Genomic DNA, 27,806 nt, shown 5'->3' with positions numbered 1-27,806 from the left:
TCAGGGGCAGGAGGTGCAGACCCAGGCCTTGGCCTTGGTTCAGACTTTCCAGTCTGGAGTAATGAGCGGTGCGATCTGCGCGGCGCTTGGGCCCCACCTGTGTCTGGCGAGGGGAAGGGCCCGCCAATGAGCAAGGCCCGTCCCACTCGGGCAGCCAATGGGCGGGAGGAGGCGGGCCCTCGGCGGGCGGGGGCGGGCAGGCGCTCAGACCCGCGCTGGGTTCCCGGCGCTCGCTGGAGGCTCCGCGATGACCGCTCTGAGCATGGGCGAAGCCGCCGAGGCGGGCAGGTAAGGGGCTGCGGCCCGCAGGCCAGGCTCAGGGCCCCGGAGGTTGCCGCGAGGAGCGGGACGGCTCGCTGCGCCTGGGGGCCTTCTGCCCCAGGGGCAGACACTTCCCCGCCTCCGGAATGCGGGCTGCGCTCCAGAGCTGCGCCGAGCGGGCCCCCGCGCCTCGGGGGCTGCGGAGTGGTCGCGCCGGGGCACATTGTCCGGGCTGTCTGCGCTCGGCTCGAAGTGTCGGGACCTTGGGGATGAGGAACGTCTGGGCGGCATAAGGGCGGCGGAAGGCACCATTCGTGGGACGCCTCCAATGGTCCACACCCCACCTCTCGCGAACATCGCTGTTCATTCATTCATATATTCAGTCATTCATGCATGCATTCATTCCCCAGCCTTATCTACCCCCAGTTCAGACTGCTCCCCACACAAAGGCTGGCGCTTCCCTGCTGGCCCCCGAGTGGAGGGAGGGGTGTCAGCCTCTTTCCCTTTCCAGCGGGGTCTTGTAGTTGTAGCGGCCTGCGGAGGCCCAGGAGGCAGCGTGGAGCTGTCCCAGCACGACTCGGCCGCACCCGTGCGTCAGGCCCGTCCCGGTCGGGCGGGCTCGGGCCGGTCTCTCAGCCTCGAGATCTGATCCAAAGTCTCCCTGGGAGGACAGAAAGTTCTTGCACCTGGGGAAGGGGCAAGGAGGTAGGGCAGGTGGGAGGTGGCGTTTCAGGTGACATCAAGAATTGTGGCCTCTGCCCCCTAAGGTCTTGGAGCCCTGGGGGTGGGATTATTTGGGGGAAGACAGAGCCAGTGGATGAGGCTGTAAGTTCCTGCCCTTGCCCAGGTCCCAGGTCCCACAGTCTGAGCTCTGGAGGGCAGCCTGGCACCTCTGGCAGATAGCTGGTGGGGCAGGTGGGGTGAATGTGTGAGTCTTGTGCCAGCTCCACCGGTATGTGGAGCTGGTGGAATGCTTCAGGGTTCCCTCTGTCCTGTCCCCAAAGAGGCAGGTGGGGTTCCACCGAGCTGTCATTTGCCCTTCTTTGCTTTGCTTGCTCCTCCCCACCCCATGATTGTTTGGCATCAGGCTCCAGGGAAATGACAGAGTGCCCTGGCCGTCTGTGATGTCTTTGCCCCGTGTATACCTCCAGCGGGCTCTGAAGTCCAGCTCTTTTGAGAGCAAAGACATCCGGGGTTGCAGAAAGAGATTGGTGAGGTCTGTCCCTCCCATCCTGCAGTGAGGGGGCCAGTATGCCCCCTCTGCAGCCCTCTGATCACACTGGCTGGAGTCCAGTCCAGTCCACGCTGGCAGACAGGGCCAGTTAAGCAGTGAGCATCTCTGGAGCAAATGGGCCAAACTTGACAGGCTGCCACTGATCTTCCAGGAGAGTTTCTGCTGAGGCCAAATCAAAGTTCTCCTTCCCGACTTGCCTTTGGGAGAATGCTCTGAATACCTTAGAGGGGACAGCCCAGGCCCTGTCCGTGCCTTGCTGTTATTGGTTGCTTTCAAATGCCTGAGCTTAGGCAAATCCTCTAAGCCTCAGTGCAGACCAGAAAGACTCGTGTGCCAGTTCATCCACCTAGGATGCCCCCTGAGCTTGAGGTCAGCAATACTCAAGATGCCTATAAGCCAGCCAGCCTCGCTGAAGCTCTTCCCTGGGCCTGCGAGGGTGGCTCCGCCCAGTCCTTAACCTGGTTAAGCCACGAGTTTGGCTCTTGAATGCCACATACCATATTTATCAGACCAGCGTGAAGAGCCTCTCCGGGAACCAGAAGTGAGTTCTCAGCCTCATGTGACTATTTTGCTGTGATTTGGGGACAAATCAGTTGCCCTCTCTGGGCCTTCTTTGCCATCATAAGGTAGGCTCCCTAAAAGCCCTCCTCCATGTGGTCATTCAGTGATTCTGCTACCTCGCCTGTTTCCCCTCAATTTCTGAAGGCCTTTTATTTCTTTACATCATTTCTTCTTTGTTATGACTACCTATGGAAAGCCCATGAAGCCGAGAACAGTTCAGCATTCCACTTTGGTGTCCAGCGTCTGAGCCCGGACACCAGAAAATCCTTTGTTTTTCTCCTCTCCTGAGAAGTGAAAAATCATTCTTTGGCATGAAGTGCACCTTGGCCACTGTGCTGCTATTCACCTGTGCCACAGGGCATTGATCAGTCACCACCTGTTATCACCAGCCCTTGAAGCTTTGATTAATTCCCCAGCTGTTTACGAATGTAGGGCAGGAAGGAAGAGAGGGAGGGCAGAAGCCCCTGGGCATGGAGCTTCTGGGTAATTCAGAAGGAAGTGCCTCCCGGAGGAGGACCTGCCTGCTGCTGCATGGAGGCCAGAAGGAAGGCGTTGTTCCCCGGAGTATAAGCCTCTCCAGGGCAAATTGGTTCCTCCTTTCTCCCCCACCACTGCACGTTTTTATTAGTCTAGGAAAGCTTGGTCGTAATTTAGGACTGGAGTGTTTCAATAACTTGTGGAGGTTGAATCAAGCTTCAGGTCCTTGTCCTACATTAGTGTTTCTTCAGGTGATGTTTAAAATCCAGTAGAAAATCACATTGTAAGATTTTTAAATGGACATAAGTTTTTGGCTGGCATTATTTTCTTAAATATGAAATAAAATGCACATAAAGAATTCATTTAAACCAAACATGAATTGCTTTTCCTCTTAATGTGTTGACATGGCACATCAATGGTATATTAAGTAATTGTCAAAATCCCACTGGTATTTCATTTCACTGGTGTCCCTTTTTTCTCTGACTTAGGGTCAGAGAAGCAGCATAGGTGCTGAGCAAACAACTGTGACTGGTTCTAAGAATGTTTTTCTGTCTCTTCTGTAGAAAAAAATAGTAAATATTTCTGGCATGCGTTAACATTAATCAGATTACTCGAAACTTGCCCATAATTACCAGGGCCACACAAAATGCTATTTTAAAATAATTTTGGAATTTGGAAGGCCTGCCCAACATTTTATTTTAAAATAATTCAGCAACAATACCTCAGAATTGATATTCATACTGGGCTTTCTTGATTACCAAACAAGTTGAAAAATGTTTATATTTTTAAAAATATAACTACAATACCATTTTCACATCTAAAAAAATAACAGTAACTCGTTAAAATCATCAGATACCTAGTCAACATTTTAAAGTTCCCCCATCATCTCACAAATGTTTTTGTACCATTTATTTATTTTAATAAGGATCCAAATGAGGTTTTACAATTGGCTGGCGCATTGAATTTATATACCTGTTTCTGTATAATCTCTTGTAATCTTAAAATTCCCCCTCCATTTCTTCTTCTTTGTTGTTGCAATTTACTTGTTGAAGAAACAGGATTATTTGTCCTATACCATTTCCCAGTTTGTTGATGTTGTTTAAAAGATTCCTCTGACTACTTTATTTCCTGTAAATAGAGAGTTGGATCTACAAGTTGCTCAGAATCAAGAGGTTTTGAGCCCTTGAGGAAGCATATAAGGTCTGGTTATTTCTCTTTAGAGGACGTTAGGCAGCCATTGATGATTATTTCATTTACACCCATTGTTTCATTAGAGATTGCAAAATGGTATTACTCTAATTCTATCACTCTTTCATCAATTATTAGCTTGGATCTTTCTATGAAAAGAAATATCGGTCCTTTTATGTTACCCTGAGGTATAGCTAGGACTAGAAAGATAGAATTAAAAATTTAACTCTTTCTTTTATTTACAAATTTCAAAATAAAGAGATGGGTCCCTAGTATTCACCAAAGGTGACCAGTAAGTTATTTTTGTATTATTATAATCTCATGGATTTAAGCAGATTTGCTATGTTTCAGTCCATTGTAGACATCATTCTTAGTGATGCTCAAATTGTCCCATCTTCAAGTTGGCTCTTGAATCCTTGTGTCATGACCTCAGTCTTTGATGACTTCCTTGCTTTCTGGTATGATTAGATATTTTTATGTTCATTTGTGCATTTCCTGCCCCAAACCTGGAATCAGCCATTTTTCCAAGGAGTGCTGGTTCCTTTTAGTGGAAAATGGTGTTTAGAGACCACAATCTAAGCATCAAGAGTGTTTGTTGTTAGGGTGTTCGGTGTTTTTTAAAATAATCAGTTTTGAAATTTATATTTTAGATCCATTTTGTTGCTGATCAAATTAAAGTTGTGTTTCCTTTCATTTTGGAAGTCATGGGCTACATTAAAAATCTGACAAAAGTGAAATGCTCTCTTTCCAGAAACAGGCTCCTTTGTCCAGACACAATTTTGCCCCAAATTCCAGGAGTTTACAGACCTATCCTGCAACACTTGCCTGGACTCCGGGGTGCATTAGACTATCAACCAGTGTCCATAAAGATGGAGAGGACTGGGCAGGACAGGAAATAGCCAGTTGGCCCCATGAAAAACCAGCAGTGGGAAAGCTAATGGATCTTGCAGTATTAGCCCCAGGAGAAGAGAGGGTAGGAGTGGCCATGGCCCAGACTCTGCACTGGTCACACCACAGTGGAGATCTCGTTTTATCAAGGAAGGAACATGGTGATAAAGGTTTGTTCCTTGGTGAAAGATCACTAGATAGATCACCATTTGGGTGTTGGAAAGAACTTTCTAATGATGTACGTGGATGACATTCACATGTAGTAGGCACATTATAGCTTGGTGCAAAAGTAATTGTGGTTTTTGCAATTATTTTTAACCTTTTAAACCGCAATTACTTTTGCACCAACCTAATATAAAACAGTCACATCTGGCCCACTTACAGGTTCTCTGGCTGTGTCACGGCCTGGTACACGTAGGAGCTCACCAAAAGTTAGTTTCCCCGATGAGCCTTCAGCTTCAAGAATCTGAGACGAGGATTGTCAGATAATTCAGCTCTGGCTCTAAAAAAAACTTGATCTGTTTTTCTTTTCAAGGTGCAAAGTTCATTTTTAAAAAATAAAGTATTTTGAGACAACTGTAGACTCACATGCAATTGTATGAAATAATACAGAGATCTCATGTACCTTTCACCCAACTTCTCCCTGTGGTCACATCCTGTGTGACAATAGCCCAATAGCACAACCAGAAAATTGACTTTGATATAATCCATTGACCTGGTTCAGATTTCGTTTTACATGCACATGTATGTGCGTGTGTGTGTGTGTGTGTGTTTAGTTTTGTGCTGTTTTATCACATCTGAGGATTTCGTAAAATTCATTTTTAAAATCAAAGTTTCTTTTTCTGTTGGATTCTCAGGGTTTTCATGAAGGAAGAATGAAGTTTTAGGAATTTGGAGTTTCAGAGGCATCTCTTAGTTAACATGGCTGTGTCCTGGTAACACGTTTTTTTGTTGCTGCATCCTTCTCCTTCATTTTAATTCTTTTCACCAAATGAAAATAGTTTGTTCATTGTGATCATAAAATTCAAGTAAAGTATAGGAAAAGTATAAAAAAGAAAATAAAAAAACACCTAAAATCCCAACTCATGAAGAAAAATGTTGTTAGAATTTTGGTGAGCGTCCTTCCCACACAAGTTTTATTATGCATACTGTTCTATATAATGCTTTTCCCAAGGTTATGTAATGCTATCCTTCCATATTAATATGGACTTGTTTTTAATAAATAATTTGATAAATATCATTTTAATAGTTCCATAGCCTTCCAGTTTATGAATAAACCATAATTTGTTCATGCCCTATTGTTGTTGTTTTTTCTCTTCTAACTTCACTTCAGTGAAGATTCTTATACGTTTAAATTTGTGTCCAATTATTTTCTCAGAATAAATTGTTAGAAGTGGAATTTCTGGGTCTGACAGGTAGCTACATATAAAATGTATATAACCTTCTCATACTGTCCTACACATAGTAGTGTGTGAGACTGCCCTTCACCAACATGTCAATCAACAGTAGATATTATTAAACTTTTAAGCCTTTGAAATTAAATAAGTAAAAAAAGATATCATTTCTACACTTTATTTTATTTTTAAATACCTTTATTGTTTTTGCTGATTTTAAAAGTATTGGATAATAAGTTCAAACAAATCAGAAATTATAGAGTGAAAATCACCCCATAATTCTCCCTGAGATATAAACACTGTTGTTTGATATATACTCTTTAAAGATTTTTTTAAATTTTATAAATGGATTATATTTTACTTATTAATCTGTACTACTTTTCACTAAAGAACACATTTTGCACTTTTTTCCATATTATCAAATGCAGCTATACTCATTCTTTTAGTCAATTTGCTAGGAATCTATTATATTGATAAAATATGATTTTGGTATTTCTATTCCCCCATAATTGTTAACCATATGACTATACATTTTTGCCTACTTGTCCAGTCATTTTCTTATACCAAGTTCTGTGAAATGGAGTTGTTGGATCAAAGGATTTGTATTTCTTCAGGCATTTGATACGTGTCAGAAAGGTTAACTCAGTTTTCAGTCTCTTTGTAGGGTATAGAGAATGATTATTTTGCACATTCTTGGTTATATTGAGCACTATAATTTTTTAAATGTTTACCAACATGATGGGTAAGAAAACAATTTCTTCTTTTGTGAGTTGCCTGTTCATATTCTTTACTCACTTTTCTATGAGATTGTTTACCTTTTTCTTATTGACTTGGATGAGCTCATTATATGTCAAAAAATACCAATCCTTCATCAGTTTAAATTTTGATATACAAAAGTTTCTAATTTTTATGTGATTAAATTTTTTCTTTCATGTGTTCTGGGTTTTATATTTTGTTTAGAAAGGCCTTCCTGATATTTTAATATTCTCTTCCATTTTATTTTGTTCTTCACTGATTTAGAAAATATTTGGATGTTTAATCTACCTGGAATTTATTTTTGTGAATGGTGTGAGGTCGTCAGTTGCCCCAATACCATTTGTTGGACAATTCATTCTTCTCTTACTTATTTGAAATACCTTCTTAATTATACACTAAATTCTCAGATACCCATAGATAACATTCTGGACTCCCTCTGATGTCCTATCGCTCTATTAATCTTTCCTAAACCAGTAAATACCATGTAATTTTAATTGCTCTAGATTTGTTGTTTGTTCTGACATCTGGTAGGGCAAAACTCTTGCATTAAATGTGGGATAAATGTACTTCTTTAATACTTTGAGTCTTCAAACTCAAGAACAGAGTTTATCTCTCCATTTATTCAAGTCTCCTTTTATGTCACTTTAAAAATGTTTGTGGTTTTCTTCGGATTTTTGTTTTTACATTTTAAACGGTTATTCTTGGGTATCTTACATGTATTGTGGACATCTGAAAGAATCATTTTCCCAAATATATTTTATAACAGTTTATTGCTGTTGGTCTACAGAGAAACTACCGATTTTTAAAATGTTGATCTTAAACCACTATAATAATAATTAACTCCGTAAGGTTTCATTATGTGTCTATCCCGGACACAGCTCTGCCTAGTCCAGTGCCCAAATGTAAGAGTATCTGGGCCACTCTCTCACTTTTTTCAGTTGGTTATACGTCCTCTCGGTAGTTTATCTTAACCATCTTTCAAATAACAAGCATCTTTTTAATCTATAAACCTTTCCTTTCTCTTTCTTGCCTTTATGCAATGGTAGAACCTCCAGAAAAATATTGAATAATGGTGGTGAGCGCCGGCATTCCTAGGGGGTTTCCATCATTTAGACACTCTGGGGTTTACCCTGGAGGAGGAGGTCCCAGTACCCAGCAATCTCCTGAAGACTAGGTCATCGCTCAGGAATCTGAACCCTTAGCAGCAGCACAGTTTCGGGGAGCCGAGCTGGCTGGAGCCTGCGGCAGGGCGCGGAGCCGGGCCTGCTTGGGGCGTCCCAAATCCCAGCCAGCTGCCTGGTTTGGCGCTAGGCTCCGATCCAAGAGGGGTTCCCTGATGCGGCGCGGGCTCCCTTGGCAAGGAGGCCAGGAGGTGTGGGCGCAGCTGCTGCATTCCCCACAGCGCCCCCAGTCTGCGCCAACTTTTACTCCTGAGGACCCACCAGCCCCCACCAACGTGTGGGCCGGGCGGACGCACGGAATCTTTGGCGCCGGGGCAGTGCTGGAATTCTGGGTGTGGCTGCCCTCTCGGCGCAGAAAACGGACTTGTGGTTCCCCGGCTGCGGCAGATAGAACCAGGGGTAGCGGAGCGTCAAGGGAGGATGGCTGGAGAAGGGTGGTCCCGGCAGTGAGGCTGCGGGCAAGGACAGCGCCTTCTCCCTCCCCTCAGGGGACCTGGAGAGGAGCGTCCAATCCCTGTCCTTCTCATCCTCCGGTGTCTCTGTGGTCTTTCACTGGGAGGAAGGCAGGACCAGGGCTGCTGTGATGCTGAGCTGGCGGCTGAGCTGAGTGTTCAGCTGTGTTCAGCAGCGTCCTCACTTGTGCTCCGAGGCCTGTCCCCACTGTCCATCTCTGGGATGCAGTCGCTGGCTTGGGAAGGTGCAAGGAGGAGCAGGCCTTTGGCACCCGAGTCTCGGTTCGTACCCCGCCCCCTACCGCCCCGAAATTGTGCTGGTTAAAGCTCCCCATCCCCTACTGGTTGCTAAAGCCAGTGACTGCCTTTCAGTCCTCTTCTACTGGGCCTCTCAGCAAACTGCACTGTTTCCCCATTCCTCCTCTTTGAAACGCTCCTTGGGCGGTCACCACGGCCGTACACCGGTTTTGGCCTGCACACCGGTTTTCTTGCTACCTCTCCTGCCCCTCTCTCCTAATCTCCTAGGGGAGAGTCCCTCTTCCTGCTTCAGACAATCTGTAAGTGCTGTGGTTCTTGAGGTCCCAGACTTGTCACTTCCCCTCCCCCTCCTCCTGGAGATACAGGGGGCCCTCGCCCTTCCTACCCTGGATCCTCTGGCTTCACATCCCTGAATTCAGTCAACCAGGGGTGGAACATATGGGGCGAGGGGCGGGCGGGGGGATCCCAGAAGCTTTCAAAAGCAAAACTTGAATTTGCCACGCAGGGAGCACCACTCTGAATTCACATGAACGAAGTGATGTGTCGGCGTACCCTGCTGTGGTCTATGTGCCCATATAGGTGATGTGCAAACAGGACAGCATTTTATATAAGGGATTTGAGCATCCTTGGATTTTGGTGTCCGCAGGGAGGTGGGGGCCTGGAATCAATCCCCTCTCGGCTACCGAGGGACGACTATATATAATTCACACACCACAAAATTCACCATTTTCAAGTGTACAATTCAGTGGCTTTTAGTGTATTCACAAAGTTGTGCAACGACCATCACTAACAGTTTCATCACCCCCCCCAAAAAACCCTGTGCCCATTGGTCACTTCCCATATCTCTCTCCCCTCAGCCCCTGGGGAGATCTGATCGACTTTCTGTCTCTATGGCTTTGCCAATTCTGGATATTTCCTGTACAGGGAAACGTATGATATTTGCTCTTTTGTAATTGGCTTCTTTCACTTAGCATAATGTTTTTAAGGTTCATTCATGCTATAACATGTATCAGTACTTCGTATCTTTTTGTGGTTGAATTATATTCCACTGTATGTATATACCACATTTTGTTTATCCATTCATCAGTTGATGGGTATTTGGGTTGTTTACATTTTTTGGCTGTTCTGATAATAATTATAATACTACGAGCATTCGTGTATAGATTTTGTGTGCACATGTTTTCATTTCTCTTGGGTATATACCTAGGAGTGGAATTGTAGGGTCATATAGTAACTCTGTATAACCATTTGAGGAATCCCCAAACTGTTTTCCAAAGTGCTTGCACCAGCAATCTCTGAGGGTTCCAATTTCTCCACATCCTCACCAACACCTGATATTGAGTATAGCCTCCTCGTGGGTGTGAAGTGGTATCTCATTGTGGTTTTGATTTGTATTTCCCCATGAGTAATGAGGCTGAGCAACTTTGCATGTATTTATTGGTCTTTAATATCTTCTTCGGAAAAATATTTATTCAAACATTTGACCATTTTAGTTGGATTATTTGTCTTTTTATTGTTCAGTTTTAAGAGTCCTTTTGTTAAAAAAAGGTTTTAATTGTGGTTAAGAAAAACACGTAACATAAAAAAGATCATCTTAACCATTTCTAAGTTCATCGGTATGGCACAGTTGTGTTAAGTATATTTACATTGTTGTGCAATCCATCTCCAGAACTTTTGCAAAACTGAACTTGCAAAACTGAAACTCTATACCCCTCAAATAACTTTCCATGTTCTCCTCCCTCCAAACCCTGGCAACCACCATTGTACTTTCTGCATCTATGAATTTGACTACTCCAGATACTTCATATAAGTGGAATCACACAGTGTTTGTCTTTTTTGTGACTGGTTTAGTTCACTTAGCATAGTATCTTCGAGGTTGTAAGAGTTCTTTGTATATTCTGGATACTAACTAGTCTCTTATCAGATATATGATTTGCAATTTTCTCCCATCTGTAGGCTGTCTTTTCACTTTCTTGATGATATCGTTAGCAGCACAAAAGTTTCTAATTTTGATAAAGTTCAGTTTATCTGTTTTTTCGTCTGTTTTTTTTGTGTGTGTGTGGTTTTGGTGTCATATCTTAAGAGACCATTGTCTAATCGAAGGTCACAAAGACTTACACCTATGGTTCCTTCTAAGAGTTTAATAGTTTTTGGCTCTGACATTTTTGAGTTACTTTTTGTATATGGTGTGAGATTGGGGTCCAACTTAATTCTTTTGCATGTGGATATCCAGGTGTCCCAGCACCATTGTTGAAAAGACTGTTCTTTCCCCAATTGAATTGGTCTTGGCACCATTGTTGATAGCTTTTCTTCTTTATGTACCCGTTTTCTGTGGGGGGTCTTCCTAGCTCCTGTACCCCTCCTTGGACGAATAACTCAGAAAGATATCCCTCCAGCCTGGACCTTCCATCTGAGCCTTTTACCCACATATAGCTTGACACCTCCATTTCAGTGTATCTCACACATGTTCAGGACTGAACTAATGATTGTTTCCTTCAAAGACGTTCTTTTTCCAGTATGTTTTGTCTCAGCAAAACAGAACAGTATCCTACTTGCTTAAACCAGAAATCTAGAGTCATATTTGACACTTTTCCCCTTACGCTCCATGTCCAATTGGTCACCAAGTCAGGTTGATTCTATTTGGAAATACAGATCCGGAATCCATCCCTGGCCCTCCATCATCACTGCCACCAAGTCTGAGATTATTTCTCTGCTGAAATACAGTCTCCTAACTGACCTGTCTTCCTGGAAAAGTTTAAACATACAAAAGAGGAGACCGTTGTAGGGTGGACCCCTATGTATCCATCACCCAGCTACAGTAACCACCAACATAAGGTTGTCCCTAATTCATCAATATTCACCCTCTGCTCTACCTCCTTTGGATTACTCTGAAGCAAATCTGTGTATCAGAGTGATCTCTTTAACATGCAAAGTTGATGGTGTATTTGCCTGTTTAAATCCCTTCATTGGTTCCCCATTGCTTTTAAGAGAATGATGAAACCCTTACTGGAGCCCACAGGGTCGGGCGTGATTTAGCTCTGCCAACCTCTCCAGCCTTGCTCACCACTTCACTCTTCATCTGTGCCTTTCAGACAGAAAGGTTCTGTTTGTGTTCCTCAAACATGTCATGTACCTCTGGCCTCAGGAGCTTGGCACATCGTAACCCCTCTACAGTGAGCCCTGTCCAACTTCCTGCAACCACCCTTAACCCCATCTGGTCAGCACCCATTGGCTGTCCGCTGAAATGCTGCTGTCTCTTCAGGGACGCCTTCACCACTCTCCATTGCTCGGAGAGGACTCCCTGACACAGGTCCTCCTAGGACACTGCTTTTCTTTGATAACATATGTTTCACAGTTGTAATGAATTGCGTATTGATTTTTATAAATATTTGGTCCACGTCTGCCTCTCCCACCAGGTGGTTTGGGAATAGTAGCTGCCTTATTCCTCTCGGCACACCCAGCACTTACACAGAGCTGAGCGAATAGAAGTATTCAGTTGGTGTTTGCAGGAGGGAGGCAGAGAGGCCGACCACCCTTTGGGGACTGTGCTCCTGCCAACCTCTCCTGGGACAGGGGTTCTTCTGACCACAGAGGGCCACTGGCCATCGGCAGGCCACCCAGTGCCCGGCTCTGTTTTTCCCTCCGACATTTGCTTTTCCTCCTGGGCTGAGACTTTCTTGCCCCTTTGCAGAGGAGTAACTGAGGCCCAGAAAGAGAGACTGGTTCCCCCCAGGCCCCTCAGCAGTGAGAGGTACTTCCAGGCCTGCCTCCCTGCCTTCCTGCCCCCACACCCAGGCTCTTCAGGACCCTGAGATGCCTTCGACCTGCCTGTGCCCGGAGATGAGCCTAGTGGGTCCACAGGGCCAGAGTGATTCCGAGGTGGGTACCGCACGGTGGTTGGAGTGGGGTGCACTGGCTGGTATCCATGGATGGACAGAGCTGACTTGTCCCCAGAATAGCCACACCTTCTGGCAGCCTTGCATGGGGGCATCTGAGTGGCTGAGGCTGTCTGTGGCCCCCCTGGCCAGACCGGCAGAAGGTGGCCACCAGAGCACAGGGGCACTCTGTTTCTGCCTGAATGCAAGTCTGTTTTTAGACCTGAATGACCAGCTTCTTGTCTGGAAACGGCCGGGCCCCAAGTGGCCTGCCAAGAAAAAGTGGTCTGTGACCAGGTCCAGGGGTGCCAGTTTAAACAGATGCAGCTACAGCAGTAGGCACTACAGGACAGGGCCAGCAACAGGCAGGGTACTCTGCAGAACCAACCGACTGCGCCATGGTATGGTCTGGGCTTCCTAGGAAATCCTGACTATTCCCAGGGGCATATCGTCTGGGTGTCAGCTGTTTGTACCATCTGTCTCCCTGGGAACTGTTCTCCTCTGCAGGCCTTTGAGCTCTGGCCAGGAAGGGGGCAGCAACTGCTGGCCTCAGACCTCTGGTGGAGGGAGGAGAAGAGCGGTGGTGTCCTGAGCACTGAGCAAGGCTGGACCTGAGCGGTGGGAGCACTTCAGGGCTCAGGAGGGCTGGGAGGCAGTCACGGGGTGGGAGGCAGTCACTGGGTGTGGCCCAGGTGTAGAGAGGGCCCTGCTCCCAGGGGAAAGGTTTAGTCATGCAGGACATGTATGGAGCTTTGGGGGTGCAGTTTGGGGCCCGGTGGTGCCTCCACCTCTACTTCCCATGGGGATCCTTCGAAGGCATCCTTCAAGTGACATGATGGGGCTCGGGGTCAACACAGCTCTCGGTGGTGGTGCTGGTCTGGGGTGTGAGGCTCAGTGGGCAAGGCTGTGCGAACTGGCCCCCTCCCCAGGGCGGGTCGTGACCTCTCAGATCTTCACAGCAGCCCGGGAGACCTACAGGTCCAGGAGGGGTTTTTCCCCATTTACAGAGGCCGGTGACGGTCAGGACAAGCCAGAAGCAAACTTGAGTGAGCTGCTCTCACACCAGCTCTTGTGTTTGTGTCCTAAAGCCTCACTGCTGCTAAACAAACACAGAGGAACTTTTCAGCAGGAGGCATTTGTTTATTCAACAAATAGTTATTGAGCACTTACTGTATGCCCGAAGCTGTGTGAGGCCCTGGGGTAAGAGACAATAAGACAGTCTGGTGGGGAGATAGCCACATAAACAGGCAGTGCAGCCAAGGAAGGTATCTGAGCAGACGGGTGTGGACACAGGCAGGGAGAAGGCTGCTTTCCCTGGAGGGCCAGGCTGGCCAGGCTTCAGCAGGGAGAGGTCCTGGGAGGTGAGAACAACATGGACCCCGCCGTAGGCAGGAGGAGAGCGAAGCAGGGCCCCGGCAGAGCTGGGAGGGGCACCTCGTTACTGCACCTCTCAAGGGCAGGCGAGGCGTCCTGAGCACTTTGGTCTTGAATTCCATCCCCGTGAGGAGCTGCGCCTTTCTGGTGTGCTGAAAGAGCCCAAGCCCAGTTGTAAAGGGGGGATGGGGCCCTTTGACCAACGTTGGTCCAGTCAGCCAAGCAGCTAAGTAAGGGCTTGGCTGAGCAGCTCTGGGCTCCACTGAGAGACCTGGGCAGCAGGCAGCGTATTGGCTGCTGAGAGAGGGAGATGGAGCCAGCCTTGCTCTTAGTCCTCCCAGCTCCCACTGGGTGAGAGAATTCAGGCTTTCTGAGATCCTTGTAGGTAGAAGGAGTTCTTAGCCCTAGAGCTCAAAAGGGTCCTTGTTCTGGCTGGATCCAGCCACCCCCAGAGGGCTGGGCCAGCCCACATCTCCACCTGAGCAACTAGCTCTCCCAGTTCGTTTGGTTCTTTAAGTAAAGGAGATAAAGACTTGGGGTGGGGGGGTCTGATCTAGGGAACTCCCCAGAGGGGCCTCTGCATAGGCATCTCAGACCAAGATGCCCCCTCTGTCTCCCCCCCAGTCCCCGTCCACTGGGGCCTTTGGAGAGAGCTGGGGCTTGGCCTTGAAGCAAGGGAAAGCTATAGGAGAGGGCAGAAGTCTAGGACCTTCGAGCCCTCCCGACTCTGCCACGTTAGAAAGAGTGTATACTTTCAACCAGACTGGAGTTTGAATTCGAGCTCCACTGCTTTCCAATTATGTGGTCAGGAGCAAGGTGCTTTACTTCTCTGGGCCTCAGTTTCCTCATCTGTATAATGGGGAGATGCCATCTCCTTTACAGAACTAGAGCTGAACTGAGGATTAGAGGAGATGATGAGCCAGATCTGTTCACGCCTCTGCTCCCCAGGGGCTCCCTCGGCTAATAGAGCTTGACTTAGTTTGCCCATTGGGGTGGGAGGAGGTATGATACCACCCAGGCTTGGGTGTCAGACCTCCATGGAGTCCTGGCCCTGCCAATGACTATGTGTGGGCAAGTGACTGAACCCAGCTGAGCCTCCGTTCTCTACCTGTGAGATGTGAGTAGTATCACCTGCCCCCCATTAATAAGCTAATGACATCACTTGTGTGCCCTGGTTTGCAGTCTTTGGACAAACCCGGTGTGGGGGTTTCTTGTATGGCTGCTAGCGCTAGGGTACTGGAAGCAGAATTCAAAGTTAATGGGCAGCCACGGGGGACAGACCATCTTTGCTGCCCCCAGACTGGGTCCATGCCCGCTGCTTCTCGCTGCCCCCGCTTCCCTTGCTCTAGGCCCAATCCTTGGGTGTACCCGGAGAATCTGCCCCAGCATGCCTGGGCACGGCCTCTGGCTTCACACCTACACATCTCACATTTCCCAGTCAGGACTCATTAGGAAGGGGATCTGATGGGCCTGCGCATCTTTGCACTCTGAGGAGGCTGCTTGTCAGCTTGCGAAGGGTCTGGGGCACCCCTGTGGCCCTGTCGGCCGTGGCCAGTGTCATTTGGTACAAACCACGATGTCTTGGGAAGCAGGACGTCTGGCACTGTACATCCCCCTTCATTTCAAAGGTGCTGCAGGTAGTAGAGGGAAACAAGCACATTCCTGGCCCAGGTGTTCTCAAGCTAAGTCCTGAGAACGGGGCTGTGGCAGCGCTGAGCTGGGGCTGGCGAGTGGGGTAACTGGATCAGGACCCAACACGTGGCCCTCAGCGCAGTGAACCTTACCCCCTTACCTGAGCATGGAATTCAATTATGGGATTTCCCCCCCTTTTGTACTCAGCAGAAAGGGCAAAGCAGTTGTCCTAGATACAGAATAGTAACTGAGAAAATAAAAAGTGAGGCGCAGCTCCTCTGTAAGAAATATTAGAATTACTTTTTGCGAAAGATTACCTTTTACCTTCTAGTTTCAGCATACTGAGGATGAGCCTGACTCTAGCCACATGAGTCCAGCTTCCCTTTGGGAGAGGTCTCTTCAGCTTCCGGGAGGCCTGTCGGGACTATGGCCCCGAGAGAACACAGGGGCCCCTGTTAAGGAAAGGACCCAGTGTGGCTCCGAGCCGTCTTTGGCCACACCGGACAGCTGGTTTCTTACTTCCTTGGAACAACTTAGCAAACGTGCTCGTAACAGATGAAGGAAATCTCTATTCACATTGTGATTTCCTATCTTGACATGGATGTTCCTGGAACTCCAGAGGGGCAGGGTGAAGGCACAGGAGAGTCGGGGTCCTGGAGCCAGAGCCTAGGCGGGACGATTGGCCCCGGGGACCAGGAGCCACAGGAAAGCAGGGGTGAGGGCAGGGTTCATCAGTGGTTTCTTAACACTGGCTACGGTTGCAGACCAGTCACCTGAGAGAATTTAAAAGCCTGAAGCTGAACATATGCCCAGCTTATGACCCAGCAATTCCAATCCCAAGTGTTTACCCACAGCAGTGAATGCCTGTGTCCACAAGATAGGTACTAGAATGTTCATAGCAGCACTTTTGTAACAGGCAAAACCTGGACACTGCCCAGATGCCTATAATAGTACAATGAATAAATCAGTTGTAGTGTGTCCATAGGATGGAGTTCTAAATCCTAGTGCAGTGCAGTTTAGAGCTCCATGCAACCCTGGGTGGATGTCACCCTGTTGTCGAGTGAAAGGCGCCACATAAAAGAGCGGTGTGACTCCATTCAAAGAAGGTCCCCAAGAGGCAGAGGCCGTCTGAGTGTATGGCTCTTCTTGAGGGAGGGCATGGGAGTGGGCAGTGAGGCTGGAGGAGCAGAGGGGCTTACGGGGCTGGCTTCCAGCGATGTCCCGCTTGGGAAATGTGCTGAATTATATACTCTGACTTTACGTGCACTTTTCTATATGTAAATTATACTTCCAATAACAAATTAAAAATACATAGTCACCTGAATGCTATCCCCCGAGGTTCTGATTTAATTGGTCTGAGACATGGCTCAGGCATTATTTTTTTTGTTCTTTTAAGAAGCTCTACAAGTGATTTCAATGGGTCCCCAACGGGCCACACATGGAGTTAACAGGACGATTTCTTTTCTCTGTGAGCTGTGTGCTGACTAAGAGGCAGAGGTGGATGAGCCGGGCAGAACTAGGTTGGGGGGGGCTTGGAGCAGCACCAAGTTCAGGCCACTGAGCCCCAGCTCCTTCCAGGAAAGGGGTCCCCTCAGCTCCCTGTCCCTACATGGCTGTTTCCGTGGTCTCTGGGTTTGTGCTCTCAGGCGCCTACGCTAAGATGTGTTTTTTGTTTGGAAGAGAAGGTCTCTCCTTGGTGCTCCTTGGGGCCCAGCGTCCTGGCTGGCTGTGGGCAAAGGTGGAGCTGTCCCTGGCCTGGCCTTGAGAAGAGCTGGCAGGACCCACCAGATGCTCTAGCATCTCACACGTCCACAAGAAGTCCTTGAGAAAGTGTAGGCATTTCCTTGGAGGAAGAGATGCCCAAGGGGTCCCCATGTGACCACGAAGGCCCAGCTGGCTCAGACTGCGAGGCCTGGCCCGACTTCCTGCTTCAGCACCAGCCATGGCACTGCTTCTGCCCTGGGGGCAGGAGGCTGGGTAAGCTGGAGGAGTGTTGCCTGCATGTGCCTGAGCCCAGGGGTGTGTGGCCTAGTGGGACCAGGGGCCTGTGCTTTCCCCCAAATACCCCATCCCATCCTGTCTGGCCGCTTAATCCTCTTCTGTCTGCATCTGCCTCCCACCCAAGCTCCCGCTTTGATCAGTCAGCCATGTGGATTGAGTACCTGGTGGTACTGGGCCAGGGCCGGCTGCCTCCTGACAGGCAAGGGCTCCTAGAGGGAGGGTCCCTCCTGTGGGTGACTCATCAGCTCCTGTCCACCCTCCCCCTGCCTGCTGGGTGTCAGTCATTCTCTGTGCCCCTTCACTTTTACTGCCTTGCTTTTTTCCTCCTCTCCGCCCTCTTAGTGTGTCATCATCTCCCTTTCTCTGTCTCTCCTTCACTCATTCACATAACAGACACTGGGTGCCTGCTGTGTGCTGGGGACACAGATGTTTAAGACATGCCCCTGGGGGATTTCATACCCCACTGGGGGACACAGATGTATAAAACGACAAGCACAGTCGGGGTGGTAAGTGCTAGGGCAACAGCATGAAATGGGGACAAGGGACCACAAAGGAGGGACTGGCCGCCTAGCTCTGCAGAGGGAAACCCGGGAAGGTTTCACCAAGGAGGTGACCTTTGAACGGGGGCCTGTAAGGTGACTGGGAATTCCCTAGGCAGATAAGCAGGGGAAGGAATTCCGGCACAGTGAACATGCAGATGTGAAGGGCTACTGCGGTGAGGAAGCAGAGGGGCTCAGCAGAGCTGCAGGGCTGAGCCTGCAAAGGGGGGCAGGAAGTTCGGGAAGCCCAGCCGAGTAGGCAAGAAGGAACTAAAGAAGGAAACTCAGCAGGAGAGGCACCTGATCAGATCCGGGCCCCAGATGGCCTCTGTTGGCAGTGTGGATGCCACCAAGGCAGAGCGCAGGTGTGTAAGGGTAGGGCTGCGGCAGGTGCAGTTAGGAAGCTGTTGTCAGTATCCAGGAAAAAGACGGTGGTGGCCGGAGCTTGTGTGGTGCAGTGGGAATGGAGAAAGTAGCGGGTATTGTGGGTGAAGCCGTGGTAAGGCTCCGTGGCCTTTGGGATTGATTGGTTGGACGGTGGGGAGAGGAATGAGTGGGAGACTCTGGCTCCCACCGGAGGACGGAGGCTGTCAGGGATACCGGTTGCTCAGAAGCGAGCAGGCCGGGTACACCTAGATGGCAGGGCCGAGATGTCAGGGCTAGAGGTGTGCATGAGGGAGTGTGTGCCGGGAGAGGCAGCCAGAGCAGAGTGTGTGTTGGGCGTCCAGGGGGCCTGGTCCATGAGCTCTGTGGGAGGCGGCTTGACTTCATGTCTGGGTTCCCTGCTCACTGCCTCGCTCCCTCTCCTTACCCCTCTGGGTCTCCCCTTTCTCGATGGGTCTGGTTTCCTTCCTGACATCTCCTGCCCATCCTGCCCTCTCGGCAGTGTGATGAGCTCAGTAAGTGTTTGTAGAAGGAAGAATGGGCAGGCGGCCTGAGTTCCCGCACTGGCCAGTGACGCTGCAGGGCAGCGCGGGCACCTGCCCGCTCCTCTGGACAGGCGCCCTGCTTTCGGACCAGGCTCAGCAGGGTGAAAGGGCCTCATCGGAGGAGTTGTACAACCTTTTCTACCCCGTTTCATGTCCAAAATACTGGGCCTCCCCTGCTCCATCCCCCTCGTGACAAGAATGATACTTTTTGTGGCTTTGATTGAAAACATAAATATGGATTTGAGGACCCCGATGTTATTAACTCCACAGTCTGCACGTGGAGGTCGGGTGGAGATGGATGGGCAGCGGTGTAGTCCACAGCAAAGCCCGCAGGTAAGAGCCACTCGCCGGAGGACGTCTATGCAGGGGTGGACGGAGGCTGTCACGGGGCCGAGGGACCAGGATAGTTCCCCAGTCTCCAGCTCCTTCGCGGAGCCTCCTTCGTGTCCCTCTGGATGGGCCCAGTTGGTCCCTGGGTGCCCCTCCCCGGCTGGTTATGTGCTGGTGAATGCTTGATGACCACTCGGCCCCGGACCTTTTCTTTTGGCGTTGCTCCCATTTCTTTATTTTCACTCATCTGAACAAATCAGTGCTACAGGGGAGAAGACGAATTAGTAGAAAGTCTGAATCGACGGTAATTTTGAAAGCTGTGCGTTTCAGCCACAGCAGGGCCCCTGGATCCACAGCCTTATCAGGACAGCCAGGAGGGGCTTCTCCAGTGGATGGACGTAGAGGCACAGCTTGTAAGCCTCCTCCTGATCATACGCCACGGCCTTGCTTTCAGGGTAGATATTTGAAAGTTGTGTGTCCCCACTTGACCCCTGTTTCTTGCTGTGTTTTTCTTCATGGAGACACTGGGAAGGTGCACGGCCTTCTTTTGTTTTCCTCCTGGTCCGTCACTCCTCCAGCCTCTGCTCTTCACCTTGCTTACACTGTCTCCTCCCGGTCATTCCTCACACGTGTCACAAGTGCCCGTAGCACAATGGTTGGTGTTCAAGCTCAGGGGGTTCAGTGAGGGAGGAGGCAGAGTCTCTGAGGTTTGGAGCCCCTGGAGGGGGACAGTTAGAGCTCACTGACAGCAGGGTGCTGTGGGTGACGCAGCAGGGGCTCCTCCCTAGGCGGGGGAGGGTAGAGGGAGGGCTCCCCTCCCTGGGCCTAAAGATGAGTGGTTTGGAATCCATGCAAAGGAATGATTACCCATGCAAGGTTAGATTATGGAATCCATGCAAGATGATAATCCTACCCCTTTGGTAAGGCTCAGCTTCCTTTTCTCGAGAAGCCCTTTTGTAACTCTTTCATTCCACAGGGATCTAAGTTCCTGCAGCCCTGACAACTCAAATCACACTCTCCGGGGCCTAAGGGACAGTCTGCCTGCCTCTGAAACCACGGGCCAAGCTCCTTCTTCCCCTTGTGGTCCTGTTTTATTCCCTGGTCTCCAGGCTGGAGGGCTTGTTCTCTAGAGTGGGGCCCATGCCTTTCTCGTCCCTGCAGGCCCAGTGGGCTCACGGGCTGCAGGGCTCACGCTCTCTAAGGGCCCAGGGGTTTGACCTATACATCTACCATAGGGGCGTCTCCTATCAAAGCGCTCAAAGCAAGTGAGAAACAGAGAGATGGAAGAGATGGACGGAAACTGCCACGCAGAAATTAAACAAGTACAGCAACCATACCAGACACAACTAAAAGGCAAATGACAAACTGGGGAAAATACTTGCAAAAATGATAAACCAAGGATTAATATTCTCAATTAAGAATTTATATAAATCAATTAGAAAAACATGAAGATCCTTATAGACAATTCACAGAAGACACTTCAATGGTTAATATATATTTAGGGGACAAATGGTCACTATACCAGTAAGCAGAAATGGAAATGAAAACAATATATTCTCTCCTTTCAAATGTGCAAAGGTGAGAAAAAGATAATACCCAGTGTAGGGTTTGGATGTAAGGACACAGGGACCTTCTCGCAGTGCTGAGACCTTGTCAATTGCTATAGCATCTGGAAAGCATTTTGGAAGTGGGTCTAAAGAGCCTGAGAAATATTTGTTCTCAATCCACTAATTTCACTTCTGAGAATTTTAGGAATGGATATTGACATGGGGAATTTCTCATAAAATCATGTTAGATGACAAAAACAGGGCTTACAAATGATATGATATATAATCCCACTCTCATAAATTGTATGTCTATCATAACTATATCTTTGGGTGATTTGGGGGGAATGTTTTTCTTATGGGTGATTTTGATCGTCGTATTTATATATTTTATATTTTTCATATTTCCTAAAATGAGAAAAGAAAAACCGAGGGGGGTGTGGCAGTGGCGGTGGTGGAATCCTCTGTGAAATGTGAAATGATAAAAACAAATAAATCCAGAAATTAACTTTCGGAGTCAAAGAACCAAAGAAATTCAGAGATTAACTGTCGGAGTCAAAGGGTCAAATCACTAGTACAACCTGTCACTTTGCAAGATTCAGGAAATATATGCTGATGTATATATCAAAATTCTCCATAGAGGTCACCAGGTTACATGGCTGTGGCTGGGCTGATTTTGTGGGTGAGGTCACCTGCCTCTTCCCTGCGTGACATTGGGTATAGCCTGTTCCCTGGTGGGTCTCAGTTTCCTAATCTGTACAATGGTATGGTGGGAGGGGGTCAGACTAAATAATCTCTGAGAGTCCTGCAGAGCTCCGCTGAGTCTGCAACTCTGTTTCTCGAAGAAGAGAACTGTGACTTGCCCGAGTCACAGAGCTGACAGCGACTAGGGTTTGTAGGCTCCAGGTTCCACCTCCTTATCTGTTAAGAGACCACTGCATAGGACCTTGTTTCCTGTCCCCACCACTGAGCTGCCCTGCCTTGGCTCTGCTTCTTGCCCCCACCCCTTCTTCCCGTCAGTCCCTGGGCCCACTCAGTTGGGGGCTAGTTTGACTGGTCAGGCTTTATTGAGTTATTCAAATTTGTCTTCCCTGAAGGGGCAGAAAGGGGGAACCCCATTGTGTGGATCTGTTTAGTGGAGACATGAACTCACAGACCGTTGAGGAGCTGCTCCCCCTCCCCCAGGAAAAGGGCCCTCTCTCTGAGACATTTTTGAGATGGTTTGGCTTGAAGGCTGAGCTACCCTGAGTGTCCAAAGGCAACCGATGGCGACTTCCTGGGGGGGCAGCCCCTCCCATCCCCGCCCTCACACCACCTGTGGGCCGACTGGAGTCTTCCCACGCCAGCTCTGATAAGGCTTCCTGTGCTCAGCGTCCTTTCCCAGAACTTGACAGTTTACAGTAATGCTGCCTGGGCGCCTCAGAAACTTGCTTTCAGCTGGGAGCAGGTCTCAGAGTTCTCCCTCCCAGTGTGCCTGCTTGAGGGTGGGGCCAGCGGCCTAACTCTGCCTGGCGCTTGGATGAGGGAGATTGGTTTTCTTCCAGCCCAGGCATACACGGAACTGCAAGCTTATAGGAAAGATAACTTGTGAGACTCCCACCTGTCGGCTGCCCCAGAGCCCCCCGGCCGGAGCTGCTGCCTCAGGACTGTGATATCTTCGGCCTTGCCCTGAAAAGCAGGGTTCATTGGGTGGTGGGCAGAGGCAGCTGCCCTGGCTGGGTATGTTGGAGCTTGTAGGGAAAGGTGTTCCCATGAACGCCCCCTTCCTGATGGGCCTGTTTCTTCTTAGTAACCACCAGATGCATGGAAAGACGGCTCCTCTGAAGAGCCCTGTGTCCTGCACAGAGAAGCTAGACAGGGTCCAGGCACCCCTGAACTCCAGGTGAGGCTCCGCCGAGTCAGATATCCATATGGCGGGTGGGAGCCCTCGGGAGGTGACCTGTTAGAAAGGGAACCTTCAGGCTGCGTCAGGGCGTGGGGTCCAGCCCAGCGCCCAGGGCCTCTTCCCCCCACTCCCACGCCATCCCGGTGCACTGGGACCTAGCAGAGTCCAGGCTTCTCAGGTTACCAGCCTCCTCCCCTGCCCACCTGTCCTCGGGCCAACTTGGCTAAGGACAGCTTTGCGGTCAGCACTGCCCCTTTCCCCAGCCTTGGTAGCCTTGTCAGCTCAGGTGAGTCTGCTGAATCCTCACTGCTGAGCTCCAGGCTACCTACCGGGCAGCGGAGGCCACTAAGAGGGCAGACCTGCTGGGACCATGGCGCAGGGCCAGGCCCGGAGCCGTGAGCCTGACACCTCCATCTCACCCACTCCCCAAACCGGTCCTCATCCCTGTGCCTCCTGCTCATCTATTCGTGGGTGTGCTCCTCTACTTACCCCTTGGCCAGAGCAGTGGGGAAGGGTTTTCTCCTGAGCATCTCCTGGACACCTAGGCTCGGGCTGAGCATACCTCCCGGGGTGGGGGGCCCGCTGCTCACAGCTGTCTGGGAGGAGAGGCTCCTGTGGCCCCTCTGTGTGGCCCTTCGTGCATCCAGTACTGCCCTTCCCCAGGTCGAGCTGTTCACTCACTGTGCTTATCCCTGAGCTGGGGCTCCTGAAGGAGGCCCCTTCAGTCTCTGGCCCAAGCTTCTGGCTTGAAACTAGCACAGAACTGGCACTGAGGATACATGGGCAGGACATGAGGGTTCCTCGTTGCTGGAATGGAATGTCTCCTTTGCAGTCTGCACTGGCCACACGGCTTGAAGGGCGAAGAGATAACGAAATGCAGGCGAGAAGAGGTAAGTATGTGGAGGCTGACTTCTTGCTGAGCAGCAAGGGAGAGGCCTTGGGTTGCCTGAATTCGGTGCCTGTTGGCTCCTTGGCCACCAAGAAACCTGAGTGGGGGCCCCCTTCTGGGTGGGAGTGGTGCATCCCCCTCCAGTCGTAGACTTCCTGTCAGGACCCAGCATCACCAGGAGACAAGCTGTGCTTAGAACTCAGCCCCCTCCACCCACTGGCTATTTCCGGCTGCTTCATGCTAAGTCCCCAGGGGCCCGTGGCATTATTTCCTGGTGGCTGGATCAGGGCCCCTTTGGTGGTCTGATCTCCCAGGACTTCTCAGCCCCAGCCCATGTGTTTGCAGACACTACTGAGTAAATACAACCAGCAGTACCACAAGCTGTTCAAGGACATCCCCTTGGAGGAGGTGGTGCTCAAAGGTGAGCTGTCTCCCTGGCCTGACGTGCCTGGACAGGTACCTTAGTGCCCAAGGCCCAGGTCCTGTCCTGGGGCCTCCAAGGCGAGATTTAGAAATGTGAACAGGCTGCCCTTTGCATGTGGTTGGTCCTTTTTTCTTCAAAAGTGTGAGAAGACGGGGCTGGTTTGGAATATGAGGTAGAATTTGTGAAGGTTTTCTTGAGGAAATGTTATTTGCGTTCTGCTCTAATCAGTGACTATTCTTTCCTGCTGAGGCCTCTCCCTGAGAACATGGGAGCGCTTGCACAATCAAGGCCCCCTCTGCAGGGCAGGGTAGGGCAGGGTAGGGCAGGGCAGGGGATTCTGCCTGAGGGCGTGAGAATCCAGGCTTGGGGGACCAGGCCAGAAACCTGCCCGGCCCCTTTGGGGCATGGATGGAGAAATAGGAAGCATCTCGTAGTCTGCTGCGGGGGGGCTCGGGGCAGTTAGGATTCTCAGGAAAGGACTCGGGGTACTTGAGGGGGGTTGTTTGAGGAGTGGGGCTCTTCTGAGAAAGACAGTCCCTGAGGCTCGACTCAGGACTCCTGTGGGTGAGGACCCGGGCCCTGGGGCTGCCAGCTGACCTTGCTCATGGCAGTCTCCTCTCCTGTGACTTCCCAGTGTGCTCCTGTGCCCTCCAGAGGGACCTTCTTCTCCAGGGCCGGCTCTACATCTCCCCCAACTGGCTCTGCTTCCACGCCAGCATCTTTGGCAAGGATATCAAGGTAGTAATGAGTGGTAAGGGCTGCCCCAGTCCAGGGAAAAGACGGCCCCCTGCCCTGCGAGCGTGCCGGAGTCACACCCGTCCCCCTATACAACGGTGAGGCTGCTCCCAGGTTGCAGGATCGCTGTGAGCCATCCCGCCCGGGGTCAGCACTGCCCCTTCCACAACAGCGGCCCCAAATGTAGACTCCACATCGGGCCTGCACTGGCCTGAGCAGTTCGCAGACACATTATTCTGCCTCTGAAACGCCTTCAGAACCAGAATGGGACGTCATGGTTAGGGGGAGCCATCAGTGTGGTCAGGGCACCCCATTACTAGAGGATGGGATTCACAGAGAAACCTTGACCTCCTGGAAAACGGTAAAAGCCTGGAGTGGCGTGTGCTGCCAAGGCTGGGCAGGGTGGCGGGGTGACGGGACGGGACGGGGAGCCTGCATGCAGACAGGGAGGCTCAGATACTCCACATGGGGCCGGGCATGGCTCATTACAAGCTGGGGCTGGGGCCCTTGCCAGAAGCAAAGGGACCCTGTCCTTGGGAATGAGCCCTGACAGAAGCACGCCTCGCCCCCTCAGGTGGTCATTCCTCTGGTGTCTGTGCAAATGATCAAAAAGCACAAGATGGCACGGCTCCTGCCCAATGGCCTGGCCATCACCACCAACGCCAACCAGAAGGTCAGTCGGTCTCTGGAACACACTCCCTGGTCAGTCTCCCCACCCCCCGCCTGACTCGGGCACACTCCTATGTCTTACTTACCCCACCTCTTGCTGTTTTTTTATTCCATGTCCCAGTATATTTTTGTGTCACTGCTCTCCCGGGACAGCGTATATGACATGCTGAGGAGGGTCTGCACTCACCTCCAGGTATGGAGCTCAGAGTAGGAGTTAGGCCAGGGAGTCTGGGCGGGCCTGCACTGAGGGCTTGGCTGTTAGGGGGGGGTCGGCCCATCTGCTCGTGGGAAACGGGCGGGGAGATGGGAGTAACAGGCTCAGGCTCGGTGTGTCACAGGCAGTCCTTGGATTGCGAGTCTGCATTTGAGAGCATTGGCCCTTGTGTGTCCCCGTGTATGTGCCCTCACTTGTGCTTCCTCAGTGTACAGACAGGAGCATGGGGCTGCTTCCTAGGAGGCCTGCCGCTCTTGAGCCTGTGGGAGGAAGGGGGAGGGGCAGCAGCATGGGAGAGTGGGGTGCCTTGGTTGCCCCTCTGCCCCAGTATTAAACAGGGCACCCCTGCAAACTCTGGGAGCTAGGCTCTCTCTGACCCAGAATGGGGGTCAAGCTCTCGTAGAGAATGCTAATGCCTCCCCAGGCCTGACCTTGCCTACTCGAAATGGACAAGTGATCCCTGTTCCCTTTCCTCCTCAGCCTTCCAGCAAGAAGAGTCTGAGTGTAAGAGAATTTCCAGAGGAACCTGAGTGCGAGTCTCTGGTGAGAGCTGAGGCTGGGAGCGAAAGCTGCTGGCCTGAGATTGCTCGTGGCTCTGAGGCTTCAGGGTCTCCCAGGCAGGGGTCCACAATGCAGAACCAAGGCGCCAGGCTCCCGAGCCAGTGGCCATGCTGTGTCAGGGGGTCTCCTAGACCCGCCACACTCCATACCGGGCAGACCCACCAGGTCCTGGCAGATTGGCTGACTTTCTGAGTAGAACAGATGTCCGGCCCCCAGAACACTGCCCAGGTTGGCTCCCACACCTGTATGGGCACAGCCAGTGACCCAGCCCCTTTCCTTCAGCAGTTCCTTTAAAGGGGTAGAGACGTCCCGGGGGAAGAACTCCAAAGGCGATTAAGTAGGTCCCAGATAGACTCACTTTACATTTGCTGATGTCCCAGCAGTTTCCTTGGGCAGCTGGGCTGCTGGGTAGGCAGAGCTGAGTTTCTAGAGTAGAGACGGAGGATGGCAATGACTCCAGGGTGTTTGAAGCCTCCTTCGGGAATGATTACGTGGCTAGCCAAGCATGCAGTGTGCACAATACCATGTAGGGAGGTAGTAGGCGATGTTCCCGTTTTTGTTGATGAGGAACTTCAGTGCCCCCTGCCAAGGTCAGTGATGTGCTCAGTGTGGTAGAGCCTAGATTAGAAGGAGTCATGACTTACCCCATCGAAGACACGTTGTGCTGAGCTGTCTTGGTCTCAGCTTATCTGAGCACATATCTGGGTTTGCTCCCGTCTTGGAGCCCACTGTGGTTCTACACTAGCAATCTTCAGAGGCGTCGTTCCCTAGAAGAGGAGCTGGTCACAGCAAGGGAGCAGATGGGGCAGACATTTGGTGGCTATGGCAGTAGTTTCCCCCATCTCAGGTACCTGCTTCCATGCCTTGCTAGCATCCGTTTTGGTAATATGTGGAGAAAGCTTTGCTAAACCTGGTATGGGCCCCTTAAGGCAAGTAAGATCCCAAGGGCCACGGTGAGACAGCTTCCCTGCCTTCTCTGCAGGAAGTCCTCATCCCCGAGATGAAGTGGAGAAAAGTGTGCCCTGCCTCCAGGTCCCTGTCCCTCCAAGCCAACATCCCTTGTATCCCTCGGGCATCCATGGACGCCATAGACGGCTTCTTCCCTTCCAGAAAACCTCCAGGGTCTGGTGAGTTCAGGGGGCTTGTCCATGATGACGGTGTACAAAGACCAGGCTTCTCCTTCTCCCACTTCTGTGGAAAGGGATCACCCCAGCCAGCAGGGCTTCTGAGAGCTGTTTCTTTCTTTCTTTCTCCAAATCCATAAGGGAAAGCCCAGGGCCCAAGCAGCTTTTGAGAATGGCGGGAGGTGGGCATGCCCTGTGCTGGGCTGGGGTCCTGCCTGTCTCAGGAAGATGGCTAACTGCTCTCTTATTGCAGAAAACGCTGTCTGTGCGGAGGAGATGCTGGAGGAGGAGCCCAGGGCTGACACGGAGTCAAGGCTGTGGGATTACCCGCTCCTCAAGGTCTTCTTCGTGCTGTAGGTGACTGTAGTGGGGCAGGGGCAGCCCATTTGGGTGTCAGGGTGTTTGCAGCGGGGGCCTTGGTGTGTGGGGAG

The 27,806-nt window shown here is 50.5% G+C and overlaps 1 protein-coding gene across 11 annotated transcripts in view; it reads left to right on the top strand.

Annotated features, from left to right (window-relative positions):
* The first annotated feature begins 219 nt into the window (after window positions 1-219).
* GRAMD2A (GRAM domain containing 2A) overlaps window positions 220-27,806 on the top strand; it is a 30,826-nt gene continuing 3,239 nt past the window's right edge. For 2 of the 11 annotated variants that reach the window (XM_033106828.1, XM_033106829.1), the window contains exons 1-11: window positions 18,337-18,436; window positions 19,271-19,333; window positions 22,664-22,756; window positions 23,592-23,649; window positions 23,994-24,069; window positions 24,707-24,810; window positions 25,382-25,480; window positions 25,598-25,669; window positions 26,171-26,233; window positions 27,234-27,378; window positions 27,629-27,728. In XM_033106828.1, coding sequence (XP_032962719.1) covers window positions 18,393-18,436; window positions 19,271-19,333; window positions 22,664-22,756; window positions 23,592-23,649; window positions 23,994-24,069; window positions 24,707-24,810; window positions 25,382-25,480; window positions 25,598-25,669; window positions 26,171-26,233; window positions 27,234-27,378; window positions 27,629-27,728 — 917 coding nt within the window. In that variant the 5' untranslated portion in view covers window positions 18,337-18,392. Of the gene's footprint in view, window positions 289-1,995; window positions 2,122-8,293; window positions 8,675-12,341; window positions 12,530-18,336; window positions 18,437-19,270; window positions 19,334-22,663; window positions 22,757-23,071; window positions 23,231-23,591; window positions 23,650-23,993; window positions 24,070-24,706; window positions 24,811-25,381; window positions 25,481-25,597; window positions 25,670-26,170; window positions 26,234-27,233; window positions 27,379-27,628; window positions 27,733-27,806 lie in introns of those variants that run through there. The other 9 variants (XM_033106833.1, XM_033106832.1, XM_033106837.1 and 6 more) reach the window with 9 other exon arrangements.

This window comes from Rhinolophus ferrumequinum, chromosome 6 (genome assembly GCF_004115265.2).
Source record: "Rhinolophus ferrumequinum isolate MPI-CBG mRhiFer1 chromosome 6, mRhiFer1_v1.p, whole genome shotgun sequence".
NCBI lineage: Eukaryota > Metazoa > Chordata > Mammalia > Chiroptera > Rhinolophidae > Rhinolophus > Rhinolophus ferrumequinum.
Note: the sequence above shows the minus strand (reverse complement) of the source record. Positions and strands in the feature narration are given on the sequence as shown.